The sequence below is a fragment of the Heterocephalus glaber genome, unplaced genomic scaffold (assembly GCF_053883595.1).
Source record: "Heterocephalus glaber isolate CG9 unplaced genomic scaffold, H.glaber_assembly_v1.0 deba00001504, whole genome shotgun sequence".
In the NCBI taxonomy this organism is placed as follows: Eukaryota; Metazoa; Chordata; class Mammalia; order Rodentia; family Bathyergidae; genus Heterocephalus; species Heterocephalus glaber.
The window spans coordinates 33,464,532-33,486,354 of record NW_028258324.1 but is presented as its reverse complement, the minus strand read 5'-3'; the positions used below and the strand labels follow the sequence as shown (position 1 = coordinate 33,486,354).

At 40.0% G+C, this 21,823-nt stretch overlaps 1 protein-coding gene across 4 annotated transcripts in view; it reads right to left on the bottom strand.

Annotated features, from left to right (window-relative positions):
• The window catches only part of Kcnab1 (potassium voltage-gated channel subfamily A regulatory beta subunit 1), a 444,167-nt gene that overhangs the window by 20,393 nt on the left and 401,951 nt on the right, over nt 1-21,823 (bottom strand). For all 4 annotated transcript variants that reach the window (XM_004834500.4, XM_004834501.4, XM_087186405.1 and 1 more), the window contains exons 9-11: nt 3,446-3,531; nt 2,675-2,795; nt 1,500-1,594 (exon numbers count right to left, since the gene is read on the bottom strand). In XM_004834500.4, the coding sequence (XP_004834557.1) occupies nt 1,500-1,594; nt 2,675-2,795; nt 3,446-3,531 (302 nt within the window). The remainder of the gene's footprint in view (nt 1-1,499; nt 1,595-2,674; nt 2,796-3,445; nt 3,532-21,823) is intronic.

Genomic DNA, 21,823 nt, shown 5'->3' with positions numbered 1-21,823 from the left:
ACTAAAAGCCAATATATCCATTTCTCTTTGTGAAGATAAAGGAAGATGAATGAAAACACTTAGACTGGTACTTGGCACATAGTAGGTGCTCAGGTTTGCTCTGAACTTACTATGTAGCTAGGCTGGCCTCAGACTTGTAGCAATCTTCCCGCCTCAGCCTCTTGCCTGTTGGAATAACAGGCATACATCACTCACCACACCAGGCTTAAATTCATGATTCTTAATGCTTCTCTTCTATCCTTTTCTTCTTCACTACCTTGTCTTTCTCCTATTATATGTTCTTACCTAATATGCTTTTGATTTTTCTCAAGTGGACTTGTTTAGATTGGTTCTTTAATCTTGAGGAACAAGATCTTCCTTAATATTCTAGGATGATTGTGTTTTGTGATAATATAAAACCATGAACAAGGCCATGTCAACATGCTTTAGGACATATTTATATTAGATTATTTTAGAGAATGAACAAGCTAAATGCTGAACTGTTGCAGGCGAGAAAAGAAGTGAAATACCTGGAACATTGAGAAGGTTCTGATTAGGAAGCCCGTGGTGGTCACCCTTCCATTTATTAAAGGATTGGTAGTTCAGTCTCAATGTGAGCTCTTCCTCCACTGACTCAGCGCTAATGGAGGCTTGAAGCTGGGTCATGCATATGTGTTCTCTTAGAAGGACTTTGCTTGACTGAATTTTTAAAATGCCTATATTTTTTCTTGCTTGACAGTATAGAACAGTTTGTGACTCTAATTTATTACACATTCTCTCACATTTAAAAAAAAAGACATGTTTTTATAAGGAAAGATGTTTGGAATGCTCACCAATAAATTAATCATCAACATGTCTTGAATGGAGGTAATTTTTTTTTTATGATCTTGAATGCCATTATTCTTCAGAGCAGAATTTAAACTGTAAATTGCCAATGCCCAGAATGGGTCTCTACAAATGACAATCATGGAGCCCCAATGATGGAAACTTTGTATCTGTCTCCTGAGGCAGTCCCTCCTTAACCCTGCCTCCAACACACAATAAAAAAAATGTCTTATATCTCAAACCTCAAATCATCATGTTTTGCTACAACTGTTTGCCTCATATGGAGTAAGCCTTTATAGCTTAAATTTTGTTTTGTCAAGAAAAGGAAAATTAGATCCTCTTCCATAGACAAGGAACTTTAAATTTTGTCAGTTTCAAATAAGGAATGAAATAAATGTTTTCCTCAACATAAGAATAATTAACAATGTAGGGATTGGAACTCCGCAAGTCCAACTGGGTCACTGGACACTTTTTCCCAGCCCCTAGAGGAAGGAAGAGACTTTTCTATGCAGATTACAAGGAGCTGACTGATTCCTGGCCAGGATCGGAGACCTCAGAGAGTTGGAAGAAGGCTGCCAGAATTCACCAGCCTGGACAAGGCCACAGTGTGTCTGAGTTGGTCAGCCCTAGGCTGCTGCAGTGATTTAATCAATCTTCTTCCCCAGCCCAGACTCTTCTCTAGAAGTTGAAAATACCTTCAGCGAAGCCCTGGAGCTTTCAGGCACCCCATTTCCATATTTTCCTGAGATGATTCCACAGGCAAGTGGAGACCATGTCATTGCGCCAACCCCTACAGAAGGGAAAACCATAAAAAATTGCTCATACCAACTGGGATCAAAAGACTGTGGGTGTTTAAACACAATTTGTTTGGTTATAGAGAAAAGCTGGCCAGATAAATGAGTTAATACCAGCATATATCTTTCCATGACATTTTTACATTTGCAAATTGTATTTCATTCTTTTATAAACCAATTAAACATGTACTGTCAGTTCTTGGAATGAGTCATAAAAGCAAGCCCCGAAGGTGTGACTTATCTATGATGTTTTGATGTATAAGATTCATGGACAGAGAGATAAACACTTTCACTTGCACAAAAATTCAGTGCTTCTCTTGTCCTTTCAGTGCTTAATGTGTTGGCTGGTACACAGCACAAATGCAGTGCCTAGTAAACACTCAGTAAGTGATAGTAATAACAGTTGTTCTTGTTGAATTTTTATCTTTTTTTCTTATCTGGCATTTTCCTGTCAATTCTGAGAAAGAAAGTTATCTCTGATATTAACTTTTATACATTTTATGTAGAAATATAAGATAAAAGATATCCTTTAGTATGTATGTCTGAAAACATGGCTTATTCATGTTTTTCCTAGGCCCAAATTTCTTGTGTTTATATTGTGTATATATTTTTCCCCTCTGTCTGAGAGCGTTATTTCTACACAAATATATATTGTCTGGCTTGTTAACTGTTGTTGAATTCCTTATATCAAACTCGGTGCCAAGCACAGTAAGAGATACAGATGTGTATATCCATTATATTTTGGAAAGGCACTCAGTCCGTTCCAAGTTGCATGCTTGGGTGAATACTGTATGAGTTTGTCCACGGATTTTTTTCCCTTTACTGTGTATACGTTTTTTGAACAGCTACCAAGTACAGCTTATATGCCAGTCACAGTTCACAACTCTGTGGATTTCATCAGTGATACCCCGTAGACTAAATAGAGGCACATTTGATTTTGCTAGTCTCTGGGATACATAGTTCTTATAATCCTTATATTACTTAGGAACATTTAGGAAAGCATTTTACTAAAACTTATTTTCTAACTCATTAATTTTGCTATTGTTAAAAGTAGTAGATGTACTTTTGAAGATTACCTATTTTATGGTAGAGCTCAGGCAGCTGGACCTCCACCTTCTCTCTCTGGAAAAGATGGTACTCAGCTTGTTCACAGACCGGAGGGATCATATTGAACTGTCTTGCTACAGAATAGGCTTCCTAGGGAGAAACAAGATTGCAACTGAATTTAGACTGATTAGCAATAAGGCTTCACTGTAATTCATTTGCATGTGAAATGCTCATTTCAGTGAAGTCAATACAAACCAAGGAACACATAGGATGCCAAATAACAAGCAAAGTTATGAGTATTGATTTCACCAACAGCAATACTGAATGTAGGAAATTCTTATTATTCTTTGGAAGGATTTGGACTTAGTAAGGTCTAGAGCAAATTAATCAAAGTATGAGTTATGGACTATTATAACAAAAATGTGGTTTGATTATTTTTAGGTTTCTAAAGAAATAAAATTTTAACATAAAAACGATCTGTAATGAGTTACAAACAGTGCAGTTATTAATATAGTTTTTAAACAAGAATAATCATATATCTCATTAGTTATGAAGTTCACTTTACCCTCTTGCCACCAAAGAATATGATTCTTTTAAGAGGCCTGAGCTCTTCATGTTGTATTCTGAACTGATGAGCTCCAGCCCCAATATTCATCTCTTTAATGATGGAATTGATCTTAGAATTCCAATGGCATAGGGCTTTTGAGAAAAGTTTGCAAAAGATGTTATAATTTACACATGGTATCTGAATAATAATAATAAGATATTCAATAACCATTTAAAAATAGAAATTAGCTTACCATGATCTCCATAGCGCTCCACCTTGAGGTGCCCCAGTACATCGCCATGCCTTGGTTTATCACATGTGTCATGGCTCGAACAATTTCTATGGAAGGCCAAACAATATTCCAAGAGTTTCTCTACTGTTCCAAGTTGTGTGGTTTTTTTCCCCATCCCCAAAGTTTAAAAGTTTAATGCAATTATTTGTGTGATCAATATCATTACTTTGATATTAGTGATAACATAATAGTCTAACATGTAATATTCATGATTTGGAGGTTTATGTTCCACTTTCAGTTTTCAGCAGCAATGTTAATTGGTATTAAAATATTATGATCACTTTAAGTTCTTCTTTGTATTGCTTGATGGTTCTTGGTCTGATTAAAGAACACATAATTACTCTCTCAGAATCTGGAGTACTTGCTCACCAAAGTGAGAAATGAGGAAAAGCATTTGTTTTGACTTTGTAGAATGTAAGGTCATTGAGGATGGAAGGCCTGTCTTTCTTTGTATGTTGGATTTGCAGAGCTGGGCCTCACACTGAGTAGCTGTTTAATAGAGATGACTCAGTAACAGTGTGTTTAGCAGAAAGATAAACATATTAATGCTGAACAAACAGCTGCAGCCACAGGGGCTCAAAGCCTTCAGTGACACACCCTGTCCTTGACCACTTTGAACCAAATTTTGTTCTAAGACACCCATGTAATTGATTTCACCAGGGCCTGCTGGTGGGCCCACCCAGTTTGTTCATCAGGCTCTTTCAGGTTGACATCACATTTCCTAAACAGGAAAATGAATCCTCTCCCCAGAGGGGTGGAGCTGAGCTAATACTCTTGGCACCAGCCAGATGTGATGCAGAGCTAGAGGAGCAGGAAGAACCTTAAGTTCAATTTAGCAAAAATTTACAGACAAGATTGGATTTTTTCTGCAAAGCAGGTCAGTTGTTTGGATGAACAGCATGCCAAGTCATTTGACATTTTCAAGGGATCATATGACCTTGGGGCTTCTCTATGTCCCAGTAATATCAGTAGGTTAAATGTCCTTTAGAAAAATCCAATCCTTGTCTCAAAATAGAGTTGAGGTTGATGAATTTTTATTTTTATTACTCATGGAGACAGAGGACAGGGTTTGACAGGGTTTGGAATGAGAAGGCCAGGCCGAGGGTCTTTGGTTCTTTGTTGTTTGGCTTATGTAAGCTGTTTGAAGTTGCCTTCAGGTTCTCCAGAAGATGGGAATGCTTTCATTCACTATTGGCTGTCCAACAGAGGTAGACTTTGACTTATAAGCTGAATATTTTTCTTTCTTGGATAAGGATCTCCAAATCTTAAATCATAACAACTAAATTATGAAGTTCATTTTTCCCTTTATTAAATAAATGTGATAAAAAAAAAGGAATGAGAAGCCTCCTTTTCCTCTCTTTTAGAGTACAAATGGAGTGAGTGCCAATTAGAAACTTTTCTGGAAGTTGAAAGCCATAGTTGTTTGAATCTCTGGCCTGGAGCAGACATCTCCACCATTGTGCCAGGTCCCTCTTCCTTCATATACAGCTTCCTTCTGAGCCAGGAGGTCATTCAAACAATACTTGTCAGTGTCTGTTGTTCTTGGTACTAGATATGCTGGGGTGGGCCAAACGGGGGTAAACACTGAAGAGGTTCACAGAAAATAAACTCATCCTGACCCTATTCAGTGTCTCAGTCTCTACAGTCAAGTAAGATGAGTACAGTCAGGTGGCTTAGCCATGTGCAAGTTGCTGAAGGCTTGGACCAGTGCAGCTAAGGTAGGTGGAGGTGGTGACTTCCTATACATTCACACACCTATTCAACACACAGGCAGTAAAAATCAAGCATTGCCAGGCACTGTGCCAATTGCTGGATTCATTTCTGAGCAAAAAACCCTGCAAAATTCCTAAACTGAAGTTGAATGAGGAGGATGGAAAAGTAAACAAGTAATTACGAAATGTGAAGTGCTATACAGAAGACAAAGGAGGCTGAGATCAAAGTTGAAAAGGAAGACTAGTTAGGGCAAGGATGGTCTCATTGATGAGTTGTGTTTAGGGATAAAAGAAGCCAGTCATATGAGGGAACAGGGGAAGAATGTTTTAGGAAATAGCATGTACAAAGTCCCTGAGGCTGGACAGGGCCTAGTAAATTCCAGCAACTGGAAAAAAGCCATGTGATAGGAGCCTAGTACAGAGGGAGGATAGGGATATGCGATTGATATAGCTACCAAAAGGCAAACTATGTTATTTGTATATTATTCAAAGTTTAATGGAGCCATTGACTCTTTTTAGGCAAGAGAATGACATTTGATTGTCCTAGTCTACATCTCAGAACACCATCTTTGCCTATGCTGTGGAGGATCAGTAAAGAAAGGGAGGGCTGAGAAACCAGGATGATCTTTAGGAAGGCACTGCTACATTCCAGGTGGGCAAGGGGGGAGTTATAGTAGGATGATGTCAGTAAAGACAGTGTGGTAAGTAAGGGAAAGGGAGTAGTCCATCTTCCAGCTGCCTGGCTATTTGATGAGAGAGGAACGGTTTTGGGAGGAAAATCAAGGGTTCTTTTTGACGTGCAATTCCTGTGAGATACTAAAGGGGGGATGTTGAGTTGGTATAATTGGGCACATAGAGGATGAATGATCTGCTGGATGTGGTGTGTTTATTAGTTATCAGTCTACTCTAAATTCATGGCAGAGGATGAAACTACCTAAGGCAAGTCTGAGAGAAGAGAGAGAGAAGGTTGTCGTTGCTTGCTGGGGTCAGAGAGAGAACTCTGTGCAGCATGCTGGTTGATCAGAAGCCAGAGGGGCAGGAAGGAAGCCAGAGGGGAGAGGGATATTTCAGAACCAAGAACAGAAGGTGCTGCCAGGAGTGTGCCTACAGGGCGGAACGCTGTGCACAACTAGGTCAGGGGGTACATGCCAGTGTACATGTGCAGGCAGCAGTCTCAGTGAGATGGAACCAAGGTCAGGTTGAGGAAATGGCCGAATGGTGGGGCCAGGGAAGGCTTTAGAGACAGCCTGTGAGGATGAAGCTTCCAACAGGTTTGCAAGTGAATAAAGAAGAGAAATTGGGCAGTAGCTGAGGGGTGTTTAGTGCAAAAGGAGAGTTTTAGATGGAAGAAGTAAGAGTCCACCTGTGTGTCATCAGGGGTGAGCTAGAAAGGAGTTAGGAATGAGCTGGACCAGGGAGTTGGGAGGGGAGGAAGGGAGAGGGAGGACTCGGACTGGACAGCGTGCGATAGAGGAGGAAATGCAGCTGGGTGGCGTGGGACATTTCTTTTGGGCCGAGAGGATGAGCTGGGTTTGTAGAACTCATGGGAGGCATGGAAGCTCCTGTCTGGTGGTTTCTATTCTCAGTAAACTGTGACTCCGGTAAAAGGAGGTGGTTTGAGAAGTGAGGCAAAAGTGAGGCCACCTCCGTGACACTCCCATGCCCAAGCCCTCCAGCTGCCCCGCCTGTAACTCCTCAGGGATCTTTTGGCCTTGACTGAGGAGGACTGGGTGGAAGCAGGGAAGGACTCCTGGAGTTCCATTCCTCTAAGGAAGCAGCAGCACAGACAGCAGGGAGAAGTGGAGGGAGAACAGGCCACAGCTGGAGCGTCACACAACCCCAGATTAAATTTTAATTAATTCGTAGTAAATTAGCTCATTATTTTTTAGGTCAGAGAAAATTTTCCCAAGTTGTTTAACTATTAATTGGAAATAACCATATTGATAGCCGAGGTGTGTTATGCACAATTCTAATATGTATGGACGCTAGAGGGCAGCATTGTTGAAAGAAAAAAGTCCACTCTGCGTACTGTTTTTGACTTGTGTATCGTGGAAATGCATTTGAAAGGTGTCTTAGGCAATGCATTGTTTCTGAGTAGGGAGAGGACACTAGAAAGATTATTTGGTGAAAATTCATGAGCCCCTGAAGGAAGACACTCAGGCAAACATGATTAAATCTGCTACCCCGAGACAGTATCTAACTGCCCATCCCCAAACTCCCTGATCTTGCAGAAGGCTCAGCCCGCGTGGCTCTCAAACCTGCTGCACACTAGAAGCAGCTGCAGTGGGGTGTGCCTTAAAAACTACCCATGCCCAGGCTCCCCTAACCCCTCTGTTGTATGAGAATTTTGAGGTGAGGGCCTGGCGTCCGTATTTTAGAAACTTAGCCCACCTGAGTCTACTGTGTGGCCAGGACTTAGAACCACTTTACTTGTTTACCTGGTTCAAAGTGTAGCTGATAGACTGGCGGCATCAGCAGCCCTTGGGTTTTTTTGGTACCTGGGAATCGAACTCAGGACCTTGGGCTTGCAAGGCAGGTGCCAGCGCCACTGAGATAAATCCCCAGCCCGGCCCATCCCTTGGGGATTTGTTCCAAATGCAAATCCTAGAGGCCCACTCAGACCTAGTAGACTGCAAATTCTGGGGGTGGGACACAGTGGTCTATTTTTTAAGCAGCCCTCCAGCCAATTCTGGTATGCTATAAAGTTTGAGAACCATTTATACCCTTTGCAAGTTAGCCATTTGAATGGTCCACTTCTCCCCACATTTTCTCTTCTGTTTTCACCTAATCTGATGCTCCGTATTATTATTATAAGCAGCTAAATTAGATAGAAATTAATATAAAGTTAGTGGGGATTGGGCCCACAAGGAAATCAGCACAAAAAATAGAGACATCAGTATTATGGCCGGAGGCAAATCTGAAGAAAGCCAGACCTCAGGATAGAAACACAGTAACCAGGCCTGCAAGGTAAACCACAACTTGAGATTCTACTATAATTAGCACCCTCTGGTCCAGTGGGCCCAGATAGGCAGCAGGTGCATAGGTAGGTGGGTGACCAGTACATCTGGGCCCATACGCCCCTCCTTTTCCAAGAATACCTTTGATCCTTCCATGTACCCTTGCTGTGTGATTCATTTCCCTATTGGGTCAGTATTAGCCAAAAAGCTATACTTGTAATTTTTTAGGTTGATTATAGTTTATAGGTTGATTGTAGTTTGACCATACTGTACCCATGTTGTGATTTTACAGTATAAATTACCCCTGACAAAGAGCAGTGGTGGCCACTCACTCAGGACAGACCCTCCTGTCTCTCAGGAGCTCTCTCTTAATCAACCTTTCCTATTCTTAACCTTGTGTGTCCCTTGGAATTCATTCTTCGATATTTTGGGGATATGGACTCAATACATCTGACATTTCGGAGACTGGGAGTTATATTTTCCTATATATTACTATAATATAACCTCTAGTTAACACTGTGATACACACACACACACACACACATACATACATACACAGACACACACATTTCAGTGTGAATTAGAATCACCCTGGGAATTTGATAAAATAACTAGGTTTAAGTCCTCACCTTATTCAGTGAGCCTGGCCCTTTGTGTGTTTTGCTGTCAGCTCTCAAATCTCAAAAGTTGGAGGAAAACTGTTTAAACTACCAAAAGACTTGGTTAAAGTTTGCACTTGTTTCCAGGTTGAGATGTCATTATTCTTTAACCTAGCAATGTCTCCCCAGGGCTCACAGGCCACAGGAAGCTTCCTGTCTATCCCTTAGCATACGGCTGGCCTTTGACAAATACTGCAAGGCAGTTGTGCTTTTCCGGGCAGTCCCTTCCCATCTGTAAAATGAGACTAGTATTGATCCTGTGGAATGCATTCAGGCCTTGACATGGGCTAATGGTGCGTAGTTCCTTGTGAACCTGCTGCACAGACAAAGTAATAAGCAGAATGTGGCCTTGGCTGTTCCTTCTCCGGCACAGATACTAACACTTTGTGACATTCTTCTTTTAGTAATGCAGGTCATCTATGTTAAAAAATGGGCATTTGTGCCTCAGGAATAGGCACAACTTTTATTTTAAGTGAAAAAAGTTGATATTTAAATTTTTTAGTTGGCCCTGATTGAAAAAAAATGGAGCTCACATAAAACCTTTCTTTTTCTTATTATTTTAAAGGTGGGAAATGGTTCCTGATATTTTGAAAATTGTAAGTGAACAGTTGCACTGCATGAATGATAACCCAGAACACTAATGAAACAAAAATGTAAAAATCAGTGTTTTTATCAAATAAAATATATGTAAATTAATTCTGACATAAAAATCGACTGATAAACCCAAAAAGAAGCTTTAGAGATAATGCACTGCAGTTCCCTCTTATTGCAGATGAGGAAACAGGCTAGGAGTTAATTGCATTATAATTAAAAACTGGAATATTATTAACAATTACAAATATTTCAAATATGCATACAAAATGATGAAAGCAAACATAAAATAATAATTGTATTTAATATGTAATTTTATTTATATTTTCTAAGGGTCCTGTAAATGTGTGTTATTATACTTTCATGATGTAGAAGAAAGGAAGGAAGGGAAGAAAGGAAAGGAGAGATAGAAAGATTATCAACTAGCAAAGGCACCACTTTAAACACTACTGTGTTATGGGCTGGGATTTAGCTCAGTGGTTCCACCGCCTGCCTTGCAAGTGCAAGGTCCAGAATTCGATCCCCAGTACCAAAAAAAAAAGATACAATAAACACTGCTGTGTTAACAGGTTCAACCAAATGAACTGCTGTTTTTTTTGGTACTGGGGATCGAACTCGGGTGCTTGAGCTTGTGAGGCAGGTGGCAGAACCACTGAACTAAACCCTCAGCCCTAAACTGCTGTTTTTGAGTTAAAAATGGTTCAGTATTGACAGTGTTATATAGTTCAATTCTACTTGGTATCAGATCCCTTCTCTTTTGAGAATCAGGGTGGAGGGTGGGACACTGGGATAACGTAGGGACTTAGTTTCACCAGAGGAGTTGATGTGGACACTAATAAAAGATAGGTCTAGATCTGTTTGTTGGTTTGTTTGGTTTTCGGTACCGCGGATCCAACTCGGGACCTTGCACTTGCAAGACAGGCGCTGGAATCCACAGAGCTAAATTCCTGGCCCAATAGGGCTAGATTTGAGCACAAGTTTTACATGCTGAGCAGACCATGAATGTTTGCTGACTGTTTCAGGAGAATCTGGCTCCATTCACCTAACAGAACATCCACCAGGATCCGAGAGACATTGCTTTTTTTGTCCTCCTCATCACTACCATCAACATTTGACATATCTCTCGACCTTGCTGGATCTCAATTTCTCCAAGGCAAATGGGCAGATTCGTATTAATTAAGCAAAATGTAATCTTTATAATAATTGTTTAGATGGGGAATATTTTAACTTCCATTTTATGGATGAAAAACCAGAGACTCAGAAAGACAAAGTCTTGGGCACAATCTCAGTAGGTAGCTTTGTAGTTCTGTGATTGGTCATGTTAGAAGGCTTTGTGCATAGTGCATTGTGGAAGAAGATGGGCTGGGGATAGAAAAACAACAGAGTATTTACCCACTTGCCCCATTGTGTATTTGTGAATGTGTGATGCCTCCTTTGTGGTTACAGCCATCCGTTCCTTTGCATTTGATATGCTGATGGCCATAGTTCATGATATATGTAAGTGATTTATAAAATATGAACTATCTTTTTGATTCCTTGAAGAAAGACCTTGAAGATGATGATTCTGGGAGAAAAAAAAAGCAGTAAAGGGTTTATGCCTATAGTTGACTGTTGAAGCTTAGAGAAAGAATGGTCTTCACAAGACAATTTACAGAAAATAGGCTTTCTAGATCAGGGCATTGGCACAACAGACCAGAGCAAAAGACCTGAAAGGAATTCGTCCTCCAAATCAAGCCAGTAAACATCTCCTGGAGATCTGAAGAAATTGAACTTGTTCAAACCTCAGAGCCAAGAAAGGAGCTTTATGGCTCCAAGGGCAATGTGCTGTCTTTCACCCTGAGGGAGATCTCCCTAAGATGTACATAGCCCTCCATCTCTGATCTACTGCACACTGGTTGCCCCTGATCCTAGACACTGTAAAGTGAGACTTTGATACTACCCAAATGTGGTTTCAGAGCTTTATTCTGAAATGTGGAGTAGATTACTGAAATGAGACAGTTTTAATCTCACGTTTAGCTAACATCCAAAGGCACTGAACAAAAGCAGTCACTAGAACTCCTCAGTTTCAAAGTAAGGTGCTAGAGTATGTACTTCTGTAGAACACCGTGGTAACAGAGTTTGGCCATGTGTAGCTCCATCTCCACCTTGAAAGAATAAATAGGTGGTAGTTGAAGTTGAGAGGCAACTTAGTTGGGCTTTTGCTCTGTGGCACAGGTTGAGCATGCCTTATTCTAAATGCTTGAGACCAAAAGTGATTCGGATTTTGGAATTTTGGAATTTGTGTAATATTTGCATAATATACAAGGAGAAATCTTAAGGGTAGAACCTGAGTCTAAATACAAAATTCATTTGTTTCATACGCCCCTTATACACAGAGCTTAAAGATAATTTTATACAGTGTTTTCAGTGAACCTGCAGTTTGACTGGGCCCCATCACATGAGGTCAGGTATGGAATTTTTCATTTGTGGTATCATGTCAGTGCTCAAACAGTTTTAATATTAGAAGATTTCAGAATTTGAATGTTTGGATTAGGAATGCTCAACCTGTATTTCCCTAACTCCCTTCCCTCCCTATACCTTTCACTTCATTTTAAATTGAATACAACTCCAGAACTTAAAAATCCCATTTGTAGAATTTTGAAATAAGAAAACCTCCCTGAAGTAAGAGCCTGACCTTATTGTAACTTTTTTGAAACAGATAGACAGACACAGGCTGTCCTGAGGTCCCGGCTCATTCCTTCTCTAGCTCTCTCCATATAGGGAGGCCCTGTGATGCTGCATACTTTTAATATTATTTTTTTTTCTCCACTAAACACCTACTCTTTAATCTTAGCAAGGGAGGATCATTTCACCTCTAGATGGCCAAGTGACTTGTCCAAAGCAAAGACTTGGCTTCCTAATCTTTCAATTATTCTCTTTCATTATTTTCCTGTAATCCTCTTTCCACCCATCTGGTCTTTCCAGCGCCTCACTTAGACCCACTATTGCTTGTTGATGCTCTTCCAGAAATAATTATGTAGAATATGGATCATAAAATTATACCTTCCCTTCAACACAATCTTGGCATGGTCCCCACCATTTCCTGATAAAACCTGGTGATTCAAACTGTTGGTTTATAATTCCCTATTTGCTTAATACTAAATGCTAGCAATTAAAGAGATATTTCCTGTCCTGATGACAGGAGGTGGCATCCATGATGAGTATCAAGTACAATGCTATTATTGTATATGTCAAATTCTGTGGGGTTTGGGAGCAATGTAATACATTTTAATTTATTTAAAAACATTCATAATAACAGTAAGTAAACTCATCTTCATCTGTAAACCTAAAAGTTATATTATCAGCAGGTTATGGGAAACTGGTTCTCTAAATTAGCATCCTGGGGTTTCCTTGGGCAATGTAACTGAAGTCATTCTGTAAAAAAAGGAACTTTTATAGTTTGAATATGCTCTGTCCCCTGATGTGGGATATGTCTCTAACATAAAGGAAACTATTAAAATTTGAAAAGGGATTATCTTCCACTAAAATTTTTAATGTTTTGATCTTGTCACTTAAATTTCCTTTTTTTGGTACCGGGGATTGAACTCGGGTCCTTGCGCTTGCGCAGCAGGCGGCGAAACCACTGAGCTAAATCCCTGGCCCCTTAAATTTCTAATTGATCTTAAATTATTTTGTGTGTGTCTAGTGTAAGGTGAAGATCTGGTTTCATTTATTTCTCATGTTATCATGGAAAATAACTACTTGTTTCAGGCCCATTTAGCTAGTGTCACATGTTTTCCCATTGATAGAAAAAGAAATGATTTTCTTATTTATTAAAGTTTCACAAGTGTTGTTTCTGGACTTTCCATAGGTTGAATATCACTTATTTGAAATGCTTGAGCCCAGAAATGTCTCAGATTTTAAATTTATGAAGCTGGGAATTTGAATCCAATACTCAAAAAAGTTTTGGATTTTTGTAACATTTTTGCATTTCAGACTATGAATATTCAACCTGATATTGTATTCCATGGTCAGCTTCTCCCACAGCCCAGGATCATTTTGAATTACTGAGGTTTTGTAATAAGTGTTGATACTTGGTAGGGCAAATCCTTTTTTTTCACTTCTTCAATCCTCAGCATCCTTTAGGCTCTTCATGGCTCTTTACTCTTCCATGTAGTTTATAATTAGCTTATCAAATTATTTAAAAAATTTAGTGGATTTTGGTTGAAATTGATGAATTTCTGGAGACTTGACATCTCTACAATATTAAGTTTTCCTGCTTATGACGTTGGGGTATATCTCCATTTATTCAATCTCTTATAAATAATGTCTTCTTTATAAATATTACAAATTTGTATATTATAAAGTTTTATAAATTTCCCTATACAATCCTTGCACACTTAAAAATAATTTTGTTTCTACTTGATAGTTTTTTTTCCCCTGTGGAGGCTTTTTGGTCTCTTCCCTTCCCTTCCCTTTGTTTTCTGTTTTCGTCCTATCAGTGGCTCTTAGTCCTTTCCCAAGGAGTAAATCCACTGGCCTCTCTGGCTTCCTAGGCTCTTTTCCTGATGAAAAGAAAACAGAAAGGTAAGAAAACAGAAGCCTGTTCAGAGGTAAACATCCCTTTTCTGAAGAGGACAGTGGAAGGTATCTGACAGCTTACTCCCCATGTCTTACATTAAGAATGATTGTAAGGCTGGGGATTTAGCTCAGTGATTTCGCTGTCTGCTGAGCAAGTGCAAGGACCCGAGTTTGATCCCTGGTACCAAAATAAAACAAAACAAGAAAACCCCAAGAATGATTCTATGTACTTTAGAAATCAAAGATGAACAATGGAAGCGCCTGCCACAGGATATCTGCCTGGTTGGAGCTGTATGGGGGTTGGCTGCTGTGGTTCATGCTAGTTTATTGATATCAGTATTTGGTCAATTAAACCTCTCAAATTCTATCATAAAACATGGTTAAGATAATTTTGAACTAGAAAATTTTCAAAGTAGGTGTTACCAGTTGCTTATTACTACAATTTCCATGAACATCTGATTTTGAATAATTTGATTTTTTTGTAATGAATGTACCAGAATGAATAATCTACAAAATGTATGCAGAAAAATAAGAAAATCAACCTACTATGTAGGTTTGTGTGATAAAACCAATTTATCCTGATTTTAGAAGAGCTGAATGAAGCCTTGTATTACAGTAGAAGGTAATTCTGGTATATGACAAAACCCCTAAATCAACAATATATAGAAAGACATGAGAGAAGTTATGGATTCTCCTTGTTTAACTATAACATATTAAAAAGGTCAAATGATGATCTCTGCTTTTTATTAGCTCTTTATTTTGAGCTTCTTGAGTTTTGGGTTGTAGTTCTTTTTTTACTGACAAGGATGTTTCTAACTTCTTGTTGTGTCAATTAGGGATTTTATTTTTAGTGAAGTAGGTTATGGAAAATTCAGTTGAAATTCCTTAAAACTGTACCAGGGATTTATCACCTCTTGGCACTGGGGGTGCAGTTACATATACTTGAAGATTGCTTGTTCTGAGTTACTGAGGACTACCTTTTTTTTTGCTTTGCTATCCCAAAGGTGATTTCTCTTATGGCATTAGGGTGGCTGTCAATAGAGCGGAGGTGGAGCTTTCTTGTATATATTTACCAGGGTCCTTTGCCTCATCACAGACTCCAGAGATTCACTCTGGGCTCCTTTAGTCACATAAACTAATAAGTTGGCCAAAGAGGTGGAGGGATGGGGTGACTGGCTTGTGATGCAGAGATTCTGGAGGAACTGAAGACCAGTAAGGGGATTGGAAGCCAGCCTTCCTCTGGGTCAGTTTGGTAGTGGGGGAAGGGTCATCAGCAAATGAAAGTCTAGGTACCGAGAAGGCAGTGTGGCTGCTCGACAGACAACCAGCAATTTCCACCAGTCTTGAATTGGGTCCTGTGGGGCGTGCCAGTGAGCGGGGTTCCTGGGCCACACAGCAGCAGAGGGACAGGGAGCTGACTAATGAGTATCTTTATATACTGAGCTCTGTGCTGGGAGTTTTTCCAACATTATTGCATTTATGTTTTTCTGTAGCCATATGAGGTGGTATTATTACATTCCCATTTTAAGTTTGAAAAAAATTAAGGCTCAGAAAGATGAGAACTTAAACTACTGTTGAATTTTCTCTCTAAAACAAGCCACACCCACTAACCCTATGCTCAAACAAAATGAAGCAAAATAATCTTTTTCCATTTCCATTTCATACATACACTTTTTATTATGCTATTTGAAGCACATAGAAGGTTAGCAATACTTGTATCAACTGAATAAATCAGCCTTTGGGCACATTAAAAAGCATGTTCATAGCAGTGCAGTTTGTAATAGCTAAAACTTGGAAACAGCCCAAATGCCCATCAACTGGAGACTGGATAAAGAAAATGTGGTTTTTTTAATAAAATGGAGTACTACTCAGCCATAAAAAATGAGAAATTAGAGACATTTATAGCTAAGTGAATGCACATTGAAGCAATACTCTTAAGTGAAATAAATAGGCCACACGTGTAAATACCGAATAGTTTCTCTGGTGTGAGAAACTGAAAGTGTAAATAAGGACGAAATGTATAATAGGTGATGTGAAATAGGAAGAAAAGGGGCAAAGGGGAAGGAAGTGGGAGGGCTAGAGGAAAGGATAGAAGGGAATGGGATTAATATGAGAAAATGGAAAAATAGGAACAAAATCTTTGTAAATAGGGAGGACTGGAGGGGTTGAAGGGAGGGCTGGGCAAGGGTGAAAAATAAGAACCAAGAGAGATTATGTAAAGGTGCAAATTTCCAATGATGAATGTCATTATATTGTATACCTAAAATGTATCAATGATTAGAATGAATAATTGATAATGCAAAGTAGGAATAAAAGGCCCAAAGGGGTAGGGGTAATGGGAGGCACAGGGGAAAGGAAAGAAGAGAAAGGAAAAAATGATGAGAAATGGAAAAAATGGAAATAAAATCTTTGTAAATAGGGAAGGGTGGAGGGCATGAAGGGAGAGCTAGGAATGGGGAAAAAATAAGAACCAAGATGCATTATGTAAGGGTACAATTCCCAATGAGAAATATAATTGTGTTGTATACCTACAATGTACCAATAAAAGAATTTAATAACAACCAAAAAAAAGGTAATGAATGTATTAGGCAAAACACTAGCTAAAGAACAGTTTTCCAAATGTTCACTGAGCTGCTCAAATAAATTTAGCTAAACCCAGCCAGTTCTATGTGGCAGCTAATATTTCAATATTTCTAAGACCATTATCAGTGAAACAGTTGCTTTTATACTTGGGAGCATCTGTCATTGAATTATAGACATCTTACTTAAGTCTTAGATTTTTGATCTTTTAATCATCCTTATTGTCATCCTTATTGGTCAGACAGACTGATGTGGAATCTTGACACATAGATTCTTATTCTATTATCTTGTCTGGAGCTTTTTATTTACACAACTGTCTGTGTGTCAGCTTCCTGGAACAGTTTTTTTACTTTAATTTAAAGGGAATACTATCTTGTGGATGAAAGAATAAAGCAAGCAACTTGGCAGAGATTGATAAGAGTAAAAAAATATTGGCCCTAATGAGATTTTCTACTGGCAAATCTAGTTTCATGCTCCAACAGGAAGCAAGCTTTATTGCTCTCTTAATAGTGTAGAGCTGGCCTTCCTTCCTGGTTCTGCCATGGGAGATGTCTGGAAGCAGATGCCATCTTAATCTAAGTGATATTAAAACCTCTCCCCTTACAGCTTGCTGGCAGCACCAAATCCATTTTGGCACTGCGGTGCTTATCTACATTTGTCAGGTGTCTGGTACGTAACCATAAAGGCAACTTTTAAATTTGACATAATAGAGTGTGAGTTTCTAAGCCTTTGACAGGGAACACGGGGTAAGGGGGAGTTCCTAATCCTGTAATATTTGAAAACAAAGCACTGACTGCTCTGTATGTTGAAATATGAGGTTCACCACAGAGTGGCCAGCAGTGTTCCGTGCAGGAGCTTGCAGAGGAGGCGGGCTGTCTCCATGGGACTGCCCTGGAATGCCGCTTGTCCTTTTCCTTGTCTCTGTTTCACTGTCCCACTTGTTGTCTTTGTGTCTGGGGCCCTTAGTCTCCTTCATTTTCCCTTTCCTGAGGTCCTTCCCCATCTGCCAACCCAAGATAGCTATTTTCCCCTTATTTTCTCCATTTGAAGCCTCTGCTAGAGAAGGATTTAGCAAGGTTTTTCATGGTAAGGCAGTGGTTCGACTACATGATACACTATGGTGGCCATAAATGCAAGCAATATGAGAAACTTATGGCTTTATCATAAAAATTTATGCAAACTTTCTGTTCTATGCCTTAATAACCTTTTAAAACAATAATAATATTTTGCTCTACAAATCTTTGAGTAAGATTGGCATAGAGGAAAATGTCTCATGCTTACATTGGTTTGTCTAGCTCCCCTCTCCTACCACACTCACCTGTTACACACACAAACAGACTTTCTGGGCTTCAGGGAAAGCACGTGCCTGGTTGTGAGATAAAGAGCAGCAGAAGGGGTCAGGAACAGAAAAGGTGTCTTTTTGCTCTTAGGAAATTAGTCTTTAATCAAGCACAGAACTGAGTTCCACATAATCCTTATATCCTGAACATTTGTATATCTTTGTGTTGTATTTTATGAAGCTCCCACACATTAATACTAAGGGTTGTCTACCTTCTGCATATTAAAAATGACAGTTAACACTAATATATCATTTATAATGTCCCTAGCCATGCTGTAAACTAATTGATCCCTTCCAACAAACATATACAATTAGTTTATTATTATTCTTATTTTGCACATGAGGAAACTAAGGCACAGCAAAGATGAGTTCATTGCTCAAGGTTACCCACTAGCAAGTGATGAGGCTGGGATTTGAAAGCAGGCAGTCTGGCTTGTCTGCTCTTGTCTGCACAGAGCACTTTACCAAGTTGGAAATCGGTATTGCATAAACCCAGCCAAGGAAAACAGGAACCTGATCAGGGAGTAGATCAGGTTAGGTTCAAGGACCGAAATGCTCACTTTAAAAGTCCTTTGGGCCAGGGATGTAGCTCAGTGGTGCTGTGCCTGCCTTGAAAGCACAAGGTCCTGAGTTCGATCCCTGGTACAGAATTTTTTTAAAAAAAGTCCTTTGAGGAAGCCATGTTGTTTCCTGAGATCATGCACTTCATATTAGCACTGTCCTGTGTGTGTGTGTGTGTGTGTGTGTGTGTGTGTGTGTGTCCACATGGCACTCCTGCACAGTTTCTCTTCCCTACTTGGCTTTCATTGCCTTTCAGTCTTCATATATAAACCTCTTTCAATATAGCAAGTCTAGCACGCCCTACTGAGGTTCCGAGTCGTGCGGAAGATGCTGAATCACCCCGCTGCAGACAGGCAGGTCTGCGCACGCCCTACTGAGGTCCCAAGTCACGTGGAACACGCCGAATCAGCCCAGTGCAGAGAGGCAAGTCTGCCCACGCCCTACAGAGGTCCCGAGTCGCACGGAACACACCGAATCAGCCCGCGCCCCAGCAACAATCCACTGGACAGACCCCCCCCACCCCCACCCCCGGCTCCTCTGTACAAGCACCTAGTTCCACACTACAAAGACGCAGAGGACACTGGACCACCAGACCAAGGTACTGAGTCCCGCTGCGCCCGGCCCAGAGGTAGGGGCTTTGAGCCGCCGTCCCACTGCTCCTGGTCCAGAGGAAGGGGCTTCCTAGTCACCATCCCTCCCGCTGCTCCCAGCCCTGAAGAAAGGGCTTTTGGCCCACCTTCCGTCTTGCTGCTCCTGGCCCAGAGGAAGGGGCTTCCGAGCCACCATCCCTCCCACCGCTCCCAGCCCAGAGATAGGGGCTTCTAAGCCGCCGTCCCACTTCTCCTGGACTAGAGGAAGTGGCTTCCCGGCCACCATCCCTCCCATTGCTTCCAGCCCACAGGAAAGGGGTTTGGGGCCACCATCCCTACCACTGCTCCCGGCGCCTGTCCCACCTCTCCCAGCTCAGAGGAAGTAATCTGTCCAGGTGCTCAGCCCCCCCCCCCCAGTCGAAATGAGAAAACACGTAAATAAGCCTCAAAACCAGACTTCCAGATCACCTACAGCAACCCCAAAGGGAAATGAGATGGAACACTCTGATGCTCAACCAGGTGGACCCACTGAACTGGCAACAAAAGGGGATCTGGAAAAAATGAAATCAGAAATAATTTCTCAGATAACAGCTGAGATTGTGCTCCTAGTACAAGACATAATTAATAAATCTAGAGAGGAGTTGAGGAACATGATGGAATCCCAACATAGGAAACAAATGGAATCGAAAAAACAGATGCAAATAGATTTCCAGGACATGAAAAACTCCATTGAAAGTCTACACAGCAGAATGAGTCAATGTGAGGACAGAATTTCAGATATAGAAGATAAGATTGCAATTAATGACCAGGAAAAGAAAACTTGCTTCAAAATTATAAGGGAACATGAGAAATCAATCCAGCAGCTGCTAGATGATGCAAAGAAGAATAACATAAGACTGATAGGAGTCAATGAAGAAACAGGAGAGAGTGCAGATGACATAAAAAATCTCTTCACAGAAATAATGGCAGAAAACTTCCCAAGCAGGGGAAAAGAACTTGACATACAGATAAGTGAGGCATATAGGACTCCAAATAGCCTTGATCAAAAAAAGTCTACACATAGGCATATAATTGTTAAGATTCCAGAAACTCAACAGAAGAACAAAGTTCTCCAAGCAGTGAGAGAAAAGAAACAAATCACATACAAAGGAAAGCCCATCAGAATCACAGCAGACTTCTCAACACAAACCATCAAGGCAAGAAGAGCTTGGAGTGACATATTCCAAGCCCTAAAAGAAAACAGCCTCCAACCCAGATTGATGTACCCTGCAAAACTATCTTTCAAAATGGATGGAGAAATAAGATACTTTCATGACAAAGGGCACCTTAGGAACTTCGTGAATACCAAACCAGCACTCCAAAGAATTTGACACAATAGCCTAGGAACAGACATTGAGGATCACAACCCCAGGAAACAAAGCAGAATGAACCCATCTGGCATGACAAGAAATTAAATGAAAAGGGGGAGAACCCAGCAAAAAGAAAAAGTCATGGCAATGACAAGTCAATACATTTCAGTTATAACCATCAATGTTAATGGTCTCAATTCACCAATCAAAAGAAATAGACTGGCAGAATGGGTCAAGAAGCAAACTCCAACAGTATGCTGCATACAAGAAACACACTTAATTCAAAAAGAAACTCATAGACTGAAAGTTAAAGGGTGGAAAACAATACTCCATGGGACAGGAACCTGAAAAAAAGCAGGAGTAGCTATCCTCTTTGCAGAACAAGTAGATTTCAAACCAACACTGATTAAGAGAGATGAAGAAGGGCACTACATCCTTGTAAAGGGAAGAATCCAAGAGGAAGAGATGACAATCATAAACATCTATGCACCAAACACTAGTGCACCCAACTATATAAAACAAATACTAACGGACATGAAAAGTCATATATGCACTAATACAATTGTAGTGGGGGACCTCAACACCCCACTGTCACAAATAGATAGATCAACTAGACTAAAAATAAGTAATGAAATACTAGAACTCAATCAAACTCTTGAACAAATGAACTTAACAGATGTTTACAGAGTCTTCTACCCCACAAAACCAGAATACACATTCTTCTCAGCTGCACATGGGTCATTCTCAAAAATAGACCACATACTCACACATAGAACATGTTTAAGTAAGTGCAAAGGAATTGAAGTTATCCCCTATATATTATCAGACCATAGTGGGATGAAATTGGAGATCCATAGCAAAAGAAACTCAAAAAATTTCATAAACACATGGAAAGTGAACAACACACTTCTGAATAACCAATGGGTCACAGAGGAAATTAAAGAAGAAATCAGACAGTTCCTTCAATTAAATGACAATGACAATACAACATATCAGAATCTATGGGACACAAAGCAATCTTATGAGGGAAATTCATAGCAGTGAATACACATATTAGGAAAACAGAACGAGCCCAATTAAACAACCTGATGCTGCACTTCAAGCTTCTAGAAAAAGAAGAACAGGACAACCCCAGGCTCATACAAGGGAGGAAATTATAAAGATCAGAGGAGAAATCAATGCAATGGAGACTAAGAGAATGATACAAAAAATCAATGGAGCCAAGAGTTGGTTCTTCGAAAGAATCAACAAAATTGACAAACTCTTAGCCAACATTGTCAGAAAAAGGAAAGAAAAGGCCCAAATCCATGCAATTAGGAATGAAAAGGGTGAAATTACAACAGACCCAGCAGAAATCCAGAGGATCATCAATACCTACTTCCAGAACCTATACGCCAATAAGATGGACAACACAGAAGAAATGGACAGATTCCTAGATACA